This window comes from Otolemur garnettii, unplaced genomic scaffold (genome assembly GCF_000181295.1).
Source record: "Otolemur garnettii isolate 467f Iridium unplaced genomic scaffold, OtoGar3 scaffold00094, whole genome shotgun sequence".
Classification (NCBI taxonomy): Eukaryota; Metazoa; Chordata; class Mammalia; order Primates; family Galagidae; genus Otolemur; species Otolemur garnettii.
In genome coordinates this window covers 1,218,477-1,229,253 of record NW_003852489.1, presented here as the reverse complement: position 1 = coordinate 1,229,253, position 10,777 = coordinate 1,218,477, and the positions used below count along the sequence as shown (strand labels likewise).

Sequence of the window (10,777 nt, the reverse complement as noted above, 5' to 3'; positions counted from 1 at the left end):
GTCCCAGCTACTTGAGAGGCTGAGGCAAGAGACTCACTTGAGCCTGGGAGTTAGAGGTTGCTGTGAGCTGTGATGCCATGGCACTCTACCCAGGGGGACAGCTTGAAGCTCTGTCTCAAAAAAAAAAACCAAACAAACCACAACAACAAAACCATCTTTAGCAATGATAAAAACAAAAGCCCACAACCCAATCTTGGGAGTAAAAAGTTTTTTTCTGAAATCATCTGGATTTTAAACTCTCGGTTAAGCTTACATTTATTCTGATGGATGTAGAGTTGCTATAACCAGCCCTTTACTTAGCTGTTCCTGAGTCATTGCTTACCTGGAATTCTTTGTGGCAATCAAAGAAGGTCTTCAGGAGAACCATCATGTCTGAAGCCACTGTAGCGAGATCCTTGGCATATGCGGCACTGTTGTTCACATAACTGAACCCGGTGCCCACAGGATTATCCACAAACAGGAGACTGGCAGCTTGGAGCTACATGCCAGAGAAGAAAACCAAATGTTACAGCCCCAGTTGTCACAAATTATCTTTTCATTGATTTATTTTTTCTTGGAGAAGAGGTCTCACTCTGTTACCCAGGCTACAGCATGGTGGAGTAATCATTGCTCACTGCAGCCTCTGCCTCCTGGACTCAAGCGATCCTCCTGCCTCAGCCTCCTGAGTAGCTGGGACTACAGGTGCACACCCCCTTGTCCAGCTACCAGTGATCCTTTTTTTTTTTTTTTGAGTCAGCCTCACTCCGTTACCCTAGGCTACTAGAGTGCTGTGCTGTCATAGCTCACAGCAACCTCAAACTTCTGGGCTCAAGCAATCCTCTTGCCCTAGTCTCCCAAGCAGCTCGGACTATAGGCATGAGCCATGACCCCCAGTTAATTTTTCTATTTTTTTTTTTTTTAAATAGAGAGATGTGGTCTTACTCTTGTACAGGCTGGTCTCAAACTCCTGAGCTCTAGCGATCTACCCACCTGTGCCTCCCAGAATGCTAGGATTACAGGTATGAGCCACTGCTCCTTGCTCTACCAGTGATCTTTTGATCATTTTATACCTGTTTAGCCAAGTGTATCAGCATAGTGATGATACCCTTGTTGTTAAAAGGGATTTTTAAAAAATAAGTAACAGGAACATAGACTGCAGCAAAAAAAAAAAGACTAACACATATATGGTGATCAAAGAATTCGTATAATAGGTGCACTCCAGGCAACACACAAGTGCAGGTAGAATCATGCAGGAAGTCTGTGCACTAATGAGGCAACAAAATACTCAAGGTCTGAACACCACACATCAGTTTTCCTCAAGATGAATCCAACCTCCTTCCACATTGTGCTGGCATCCTCATACACTTCAGGAATTCGTTTTATTCTAATACCTTTTCCAAAGAGTTTGAGAGTTATTTTAGTAATAGTTTACAAGTGTGGGCAGCACCTGTGGCTCAGTGAGTAGGACGCTGGCCCCATATATCGAGGGTAGCAGGTTCGAACCTGGCCCCACCCAAATCACAATAAAAAAATAGCTGGACATTGTGGTGGGCACCTGTAGTCCCAGCTACTCAGGAGGCTGAGGCAAGAGAATTACCTAAGCCCAGGAGCTGGAGGTTGCTGTGAGCTGTGATGCCACAGCACTCTACCGAGAGCAATAAAGTGAGACTCTGACTCATTAAAAATAAATAAATAAGTAAAAATAAAAGTTTACAAGTGGGTGCCATAGCTAAATGGTTAGTATACTGCCCCTGCTCTACACACACACCAGGGGTGGTGGGTTCAAACCTCACCTGGGCCTGATTTTATTTTTCTTTTTTTGAGACGGAGTCTCCCTCGCCTGGGCCTGATTAACAACAACAACAACAAAACCCTACAAAACTTAGGCTGGGCACGATAGCTTACACCTATAATTCTAGCACTCTGGGAGGCTGATGTGGGTGAATTGCTTGAGCTCAGGAATTCGAGATCAGCCTGAGCAAAAGTGAGATCCCTTCTCTAAAAAATAGCTGAGTGATGGGTGCCTGTAGCTCAAACTACTTGGGAGGCTGAGGCAAGAGAATTGCTTGAGCCCAAGAGTCTGAGGCTGTTGCAAGCTATGATGCCATGGTACAGTATCTAGGGCAACAAAGTGAGACTCTGTCTCAAAAAAGAAAAAAAAAAAAAAGTTTACATCTGAAGGAATTTTTAATGATGACATGGTCCAGAGCCATCCTTACTGATCAGGAAATTAAAGCCCAGAAAGAGCCCGGGACGTGTCCAAAGTCACAAAATTGGATAGGTGTTGGCAGCATCAGGACAAGGGCCCTGGTCCCCTCACACCTTGCTTGGTAGAGGATGTACATATGTTTCATTATATTGCTCTTTTAGTTCTGGGAGGCTTGAGGACAAGCAAGTGGGGCACTCTGTGACTGTTATTAGAAGTGATGGCAGGGGCGGCACCTGTGGCTCAAAGGAGTAGGTGCTGGCCCCATATGCCGGAGGTGGTGGGTTCAAACCCAGCCCCAGCCAAAAAAAAAAGCATTCACATATACCCATCAACATGTAAAATATTACAATAAAAAAAAAAAATTAAAAAAAAAAAAAGAAGTGATGGCTCGGTGCCTGTGGCTCAAGCGGCTAAGGCGCCAGCCACATACACCTAAGGTGGCGGGTTCAAATCCCCAGCCCAGGCCCGCCAAACAACAATGACGGCTGCAACCAAAAAGTGGCCAGGCATTGTGGCGGGCACCTGTAGTCCCAGCTACTTGGGAGGCTGAGGCAGGAGACTCGCTTGAGCCCAGGAGTTGGAGGTTGCTGTGAGCGTGATGCCATGGCACTCTACCCAGGGGGATAGCTTGAGGCTCCGTCTCAAAAAAAAAAAAGAAGAAGTGACACTAACAGGGTAAGGGTGCTGGGGGTAAGGGAGTGTGCCAGAGAGGGGTCAGAGAAGGAAAGGATGCTGGGCGGCACCTGTGACTCAAAGGAGTAGGGCGCCAGCCCCATATGCCGAAGGTGGCAGGTTCAAACCTAGCCCCGGCCAAAAACTGCAAAAGAAAAAAAAAAGAGAGAAGGAAAGGATGCTAAGAATGGGGGTGGGGGTGGGGAATGGGAGGGGCTGAGGGATGAGGTCAAAGTGCAAGGCAGGAGCCCAGGGGAGAGAGAAAGGGTTGGAAGTTGTGGTCGGGGGTGAGGCCCTAGAGTCTGATACTGCAGAGCTGGCCAACAGGCGGGTAACGTATGGTCCTGGGTGTCTGCTGGTGTGGGATGATGGAGACAAAGGTCATCAAATTGGAAAAGGCCAGAGAGATTAGTGACTAATAAACTGTCCTAAGAGGCGGGAAGTGGTATCTCCCAGCATTCTGGGAGGCCAAGGCGTGAGAATCACTTGAACTTGGGAGTTCAAGACTAGCCTGAGTAAGAGTGAGATCTTGTCCCTATTAAAAACAGAAAAAGGCTCAGCACCCATAGCTCAGTGGTTAGGGTGCTGGCCACATACACTGGAGCTGTTGTGGGTTCAAAACCGGCCTAGGCCTGCTAAAAAATGACAACTAGAACAAAAAAATAGCCGAGCGTTGTGGCAGGCGCCTGTAGTCCCAGCTACTTGGGAGGCTGAGGCAAGAGAATTATTAAGCCCAAGAGTTTGAGGTTGCTGTGAGCTGTGATGCCATGACACTCTACCCTGGGCAACAGCATGAGACTCTATATCAAAAAAAAAAAAAATAGAGAAATTATCCAGGCATCATCATGGATGCCCACTGTCAGAGCCTCTCGAGGGAGGCTGAGGCAGGAGGCTTGCTTGAACCCAGGAGTTTGAAGTTGCTGTGAGGTAGGCTGATGCCACCACGGCACTATAAACTGAAGAGCAAAGTAAGACTGTCTATAAATAAATAAATAAATAAAAATTGTCCTTAGAAATAGGGGAATCTGGAAAAGAGCAGGCATGTGGATGAGAGCCCAGTCAGAGCCTCAGCACTCCCAGAAGAGGAAATGTTATCTAGGGCCTTGCTGCACTTGGGCCCCACCCAGAACGGGGCAGGGTGGGTGGGGCTCCACCTCTGAGAGGCCACAGGGCAGGTTCAGCTAGGGGCTGTCCTCACTGTACCCAGGTGGTTCTTCGAGGTTTGAGGTCACTGTCAAGGGGCCCAATTTCCTCGAAGTTTCCAAATCCAGTGCTGGAACCACCTGGTCCACCCTGTGGAAGACAAAAGAAACAAACGTGACTCCAGAGAAAATTATAGCCAAATCTTAGTCTTTACGAAGGATGACTACATTCACTACAAACAATCTGTGATTTAGGGATGGCTGGGCCAACCTCCACAAAGACCACAGCTTTTCCAGTGAACCCGGGGTCTCTGCAATAACTGACCCAGCTCCCCCAGGTAACAGCTAAAGTCATTCTCTTTGAAAGGACAGAGCTGGGCCTGGAGGGAACTTTCATACTTTCCGATTCCCTGCACTGAAGCCTTGACCTGTCATGGGGCTCACTGATCATCCACACAGGAAGCCTTTCAAGAACAGCTCTCATTTCAAAAGTGAGTAGGAAGGTCCAGAGACGGAATGTGGCTACCCCTGGGCCACTCAATGATTGGGGGTCTACCAGGACTAGATCCTGGGTCTTGTAATCCCCCACCACCACCCCCTTCCCAGGAAGGGAAAATGTCTCCGCAGAGTCCCTGTGATAAGGGACCCAGACCAAGGGACAGTTTAGTCATGCAGATTATTTGGATATAACATAGCAAATTCTAAAGTCCTAGAATGGGGAGAGGCAGGATTCTGAACTGAAGTTCACTGCCTGGGGCACCTAAACTGTGAGGCACAAGTTCTACGGGCTCCGAAGGGCTCAGAGACTGGAGTAGAGGAAGGAAACTAAGGGGCAAAGCAGGGAGGATTGGGTGGGATCTTTGAAGTGGGAAGAGGCCATCGGAGGATGGTTGGGGAGAAAATGTCAGTGCTTTTCTAGAAAAATCCCAGGGAGCAGCTGAGCTGGGGATGCTATGAGGAGGACAGTGTCAGCTGAGACCAGGGCCTAGAACAAAAGGATATGGCCTCTCTGTGCAAGAGATATAAAAAATAAAAGGGCCCAGGTGCAGTGGCTCAGCACTACGGAGGATCACTTGAGGCCAAGAGTTTTATATTAGCCTGGGCAGTATAGCAAGACCCTATCTCTAAAAAAAAAAAAAAAAATTTATTTTTTGCAGTTTTTGGCCAGGGCCAGGTTTGAACCCACTACCTCTAGTATATGGGGCCGGTGTCCTACTCCTTGAGACACAGGCTCTGTCCCATCTAAAAAAAAATTTTTTTAAAGGGGAAGGGCTGGCTTGGCACCATAGCACAATGGTTACAGAGCCAGCCTTATGCACTGAGGTTGGCAGGTTTGAGCCTGGCCTGGGCCTGCTAAACGATAATGACAACTATAACAAGAAAATAGCCTGGCGTTGTGGCAGGTGCCTGTAATCCCAGCTACTTGGGAGGCTAAGGCAAGAGAATCGCTTAAGCCCAAGAATTTGAAGTTGCTGTGAGCTGTGGTGCCACGGCACTCTACCAAAGGTGACATAGTGAGATTCTGTCTCAAAAATAAATAAAGAAATATAAATTAAAAAGGGGAAGGGAGGAAGGGATTTGGTAAGCTGTCAGGTAACAGGTTCAATGTAGGGGTACCCGGCACACCTCCTGGGTGAAGGCTCCACTACAACTTGGACTTTATCTAACAAATGCAAACAATGTAACCTAATTGTATGTACCCTTGTATTCTGTTTGTCATGTTCCTACACAGTAACAGAGGGAAAGGTATGGCTCCACTGCCCCCCAGCAGGGGCACGGGTCAGCTGTAACATGGGCACAGCATGAATGTCACCTTGCCGATCAGAATCACAAACTGTGAACAACTGTGTGGCAATCCTGAAAAATGCTTATAATGCAGCATGCAATAAAGTAAAGGCGAGGATGTACCCCGGAATGAAAGCGGGGTCCCTTTTCCCTAGTGGCCTTATTGGGATGAGGCAGGATCAAAGGAAAAGGGGGAAAGCAGAGAATGGGAGGGCCGGGTATTTATGGGAGAAATCCTGCCACGCCCACTGCCTGCTACCCCTTATCCCAGGATGGCAACCAGCTGCTGGCTGGAGGACACTTCTATTCTATTTGAATACAGCCTACTCCAAAATCTTTTTGTATCTAGAACTTTGGAAGAGGTGGCAACCATGGCCTGGGGTACCTAGGGCTTTGAAATACACGAAATGTGTCAGTGGACCTAATAAAATGCTTCAGTGACTTGAAAATGTCCTTAAAATAACTTGCTACTCCATACAGATGACATGCCCCTGATTCTCAAAGTTCCCTCCACCCACTGAGAAGTCAGTGCACATGTCTTCCATAGACTGCTAAAATAGATTGCCTTTTAGTCTAAAATGATTATTTCTTCTGGAAACATAATCTTTTCTCTTCTCCCTTAGTCCTCTCAGGAAATAGAAAAAAGCAATTTAACATCTTCAGTTGATAACCTTCAAACAGCATCTCAGCTCAAAGGGTTAAGCTAACCAAAGGTTGCCAAGAGGACGGCCTCCAGGGCCAGGCCAGGGCTCTTCTCCTCCATCCAGGAGCCCCTACCGTCTCTGAAAGGGGCCACCACCACCAAGATGTGGGGCCAGCGAGTCCAGGCTCCAAAGAGCTGTATCTCCTGATTTTAAAATGTTGGTAACTGATTAAAACAATTCCACTTTGCAGTCAACCAAAAAGATAGCTTGCAGCTTCTGCAGGTCAGTGTTTTTCAAACTGTTTTCCTGACAATCCAGAAAAGAGACCCTGGGGTCACCTGGGACAAAGGGGAGGCTGGACGGGTGGAAGCTGGCCCCCAGCCCGCACCTCCAGCCTCAGCACCTCTGTTTTCATCTGCTTTGCTTCCCATCTGTAAAGTCTCACTGAGGGATGAAAAAGTTCTGCTGATTAATAAAAAGTTTGAAAACTGGCCAGGTGAGGTGGCTCAAGCCTGTAATCCTAGCTCTCTGGGATGCTGAGGTGGGTGCTTCAGCTCAGGAGTTCGAGATCAGCTTGAGCAAGAGTGAGACTCTGCCTCTAAAAACTAGCCGGGCATCGTGATGAGCGCTTGCAATGCCAGCTACTCAGGAGGCTTCGACAGGAGATAGTTTGAGCCCAAGAGTTTGTGGTTGCTGTGAACTATGATACCATGGCACTCTACCCAGGCAACAAAGTGAGACTCTGTCTCAAAAAAAAATAAAGTTTGAAAACTACCAAAATACCTGTATATAGATTAGAAAACCAAGGCCCGGAAAAGGAAGTATCTTGCCATGACCCTACATAGGTGGCAGGAAGACGCTGAAAAGCCAGGGCTCCTGACCAGCAGGCCTGGGCTTGTCCCCTCACTACCAACCGTGCTGCACCTTCACCTCCAGCAGCCCGAAGTAAACAGAGCTTCCTGGGGCGACCCACACATGTGTTCCTCTTCTGATACCTGCACCATCGGGCTCAGCCCCACCTTTAGCCCTGTGGCACATGTGACCATCCCAAAAGAGAAAGTCCCCTTCCTAAAAACTGTTCCTCTCCACCCTTTCTCACTGAAAAGTCTACATCAACTGCCCTGGGAGGCAAAGCCTGGGCAGTGGAGGGCTGCTAGAAAGACTGGCATTTGGGGGCTGGGTGCAGTGGCTCACACCCGTAATCCTAGCACTCTAGGAGGCTGAGGCATGAGCACCACCTGAGCTCAGGAGTTCAAGACCAACCTGAGAAAGAGTGAGATCCTGTCTCTTAAAAGTAGAAAACCAGCCAGATACCCTAGAGCAGGGGTCCTCAAACTTTTAAACAGGGGGCCAGTTCACTGTCCCTTAGACCATTGGACGGCCGGACTGCAGGCCCTGGGATGAGTCAGCTGCTAAGCAGGACAGGCACCGGTGGCAAAAACACCCAGCAGGGCTGGATAAATGTCCTAGGCGGGTTGCATGTGGCCCACAGGTCGTAGTGTGAGGACACCTGTCCTGGAGGATGCCTAGAGTTCCAGGTACTCGGGAGGGAGGCTGAGGCAGGAGGATGGCTTGAACTGAGGAGTCTGAGGCTGCTGTGAACTAGGCTGATGTCATGGCACTCTAGCCTGGGCAACAGAGTGAGACTGCCTAAAAAAACAAACAAACAGGGTGGCACCTGTGGCTTAGTGGGTAGGGTGCTGGCTCCATATGCTGAGGGTGGAGGGTTCAAACCCAGCCCCAGCCAAATTGCAACAGAAAAAAAATAGCCGGGCATTGTGGTGGGCGCCTGTTGTCCCAGCTACTCTGGAGGCTGAGGCAAGAGAATAGCCTAAGCCCAGGAGTTGGAGGTTGCTGTGAGCTGTGTGACACCACAGCACTGTACCAAGAGTGATAAACTGAGACTCTGCCTCTACAAAAAAACAAAACAAACAAACAAAAAACAGGAAAGACTGGCATTTTGGTATAAAGTCTGATTCATGTTCTATGACAGTGAATGCCAGGGTCACTACTTCCTGCTGGGCAACCCAGACCCCCCAGCCGGGCTGTGTGTGTATTTCCAGAGTCTGAAGCAAGACCTCGTTTCTTAACCCTCCCTAGAGATTGACTGGCCTTCAAGGTGGCCGTGGGCCATTCCTGAACAGATTATTTCAGGAATACCTGCCCCTAAATACCTTTCAACCAGCTCCCTGCCTCCAATCTGACCACCAGAGCTCACGGTTAAAGTGCAAGTGCACTCAGGGGGAAGGAGAGGGCCTCACATTCAGACTAAGATCCAAAAGGCCAGGCACAGTTTTTTTAAAAGATCAGCTTTTCTGATTGTAAGTTAGGGTCCACTGGCTCGGTGCCTGTAGCTCAGCTGCTAGGGTGCTGCCATATACACCAGAGCTGGCAGGTTCGAACCTGGCCAGACCTGCCAAAGAACAATGACAACTACAACAAAAAAATAGCCGGTCATTGTGGCGGGCACCTGTAGTCCCAGCTACTCTGGAGGCTGAGTCAAAAGAATTGCTTAAGCCTAAGAGTTTGAGGTCGCTATGACCTGTGACACCACGGCGCTCTACCAAGGGCAACACAGTAAGACTCAAAACAAAAAAAAGTTAGGGTCCAGGAAAGAAGCGTTGGGAGAGAGAGGAATAGAGGGCAGGGTAACTCAGCCTTTGCTTCAGAACCATTCAAAGCACTTTCAATCGGTATAGAGTCAATTATATCAAGTGGAGTTTTCAGTGAGGGTTCCTCACTGTCTGGATGCTGGCAAAAGGCAGAAGCCCCGACCCTCCAATTTAGCCCCTTTGACTATGCTATTGCCACAGCCTGCCTGATAAGGAAGGATGTCCACCCCCCAGGCCTGGCTACAAAGGAATCAGTCCCTCCTTGCTGAGCTATAAGCCCTCAGGAGCAAGCAAAGAGCAAAGTAGAGGAGATGGGGCCTCAGACCAGATGGGGAAGCTATGTTACCTGAAGCCACATGACCAGGGGCAGTTCTGAGAAGTTCTTGCAGGGGTTGGTGGCATAATAAAGCCACCAGAACATGTAAGCATCCTTGCGGACAGTCACGTAGTCCCATACTTCCTTGCCCTCCTCTGTGGGCCGGTTGATGACAGCTCCTGGAACAGAAGCTCAAGTTCATTTTTCTAAACAGTATCTAATGTTCAGGCCTGGTGCCTGTAGCTCAGCAGCTAGGGCACTGGCCACATACACCGGGGCTGGTGGGTTCGAACCTGGCCCTAGCCAGCTAAACAACAATGACAACTACGACAACAAAAACACTAGCCGGGCGTTGAGGCAGGTGTCTGGGTGAGGCTGAGGCAAGAGAATCGCTTAAGCCCAAGAGTTTGAGGTTGCAGTGAGCTGTGATGCCATGGCATTCTCCCCAGGGTGACAAAGTGAGTCTTAAAAAAACCCAAAAAAACAAAAAAAACTAATGTTTAGCTAAAACCAAGCCTAGTAGAGATGGCCATGCTAGGCTAGAGACGATTTGTTTTATATTGCAGGTAATTTATCCACCCCAATATATTGTAGGAATAAGGAAAAAAACCTCAGGTATGAAAAAAGAAACCAAACTTAATAGAGGCATTGGAGGCTGAGGGCTTCCACATTTTCCTCCATATCTTTCTGAAATGTTTGGATTATTATATATATAATAATATATATTAGAGAGAGAATATATATCTTTTCAGAGACAGAGTCTCACTCAGTTGCCCTGGAGTTGAGTGCCATGGCATAACAGCTCACATCAACCTCAAACCTCAAACTCTTGGGCCTAAGCAATTCTCTTGCTTCAGCTTCCCAAGTAGCTGGGACTATAGGCACCCGCCACAATGCTCAGCTATTTTTTTTTAGAGATGGAGGGTCTCACTCTTGCTCAGGCTGGTCTTGAACTCCTGAGCTGGGACAATCCACCCACGTCAGCCTCCCAGAGTGCTAGGATTACAGGTGTGAGACATCCAGCCCAGCAAATGTTTGATTTTTAATAGTTACCATGAAACACTTTTATAATTCTGTTAAAACAAGAGAGAGCTCTATATTTTGAGGAAAAAGAAAATCTCAAAATGCAATATGCTGGGTTTTATTCTGCATTTAATACATGAATAAAAAGGCATCACAGGCTGGTAAAGCTCAGTAATTCCAGAGCTTTAGGAAGCAGAGACCAGAGAACTGCCTGAGGCCAGGAAAGTTTGAGACTGGCTTGGGCAACATAATGAAACCTTGTCTCCACCAAAAATCTAAAAATTAGTCAGCAACAGCGGCATGCACCTGTGGTCCCAGATACCTGAGAGGCTGAGCTAGGAGGATTTCTTGAGCCCAGGAGTTAGAATTGCAATGAACTGTGATCAAGTCATTGC

The 10,777-nt window shown here is 48.0% G+C and overlaps 1 protein-coding gene across 1 annotated transcript in view; it reads right to left on the bottom strand.

Annotated features, from left to right (window-relative positions):
* Positions 1 to 9,535, bottom strand: part of SCPEP1 (serine carboxypeptidase 1) — a 31,823-nt gene extending 22,288 nt beyond the window's left edge. The window contains exons 1-3 of the mRNA XM_003795560.3: positions 9,390 to 9,535; positions 4,064 to 4,153; positions 323 to 478 (exon numbers count right to left, since the gene is read on the bottom strand). Coding sequence (XP_003795608.1) covers positions 323 to 478; positions 4,064 to 4,153; positions 9,390 to 9,464 — 321 coding nt within the window. The 5' untranslated portion in view covers positions 9,465 to 9,535. The remainder of the gene's footprint in view (positions 1 to 322; positions 479 to 4,063; positions 4,154 to 9,389) is intronic.
* Positions 9,536 to 10,777: the final 1,242 nt, after the last annotated feature.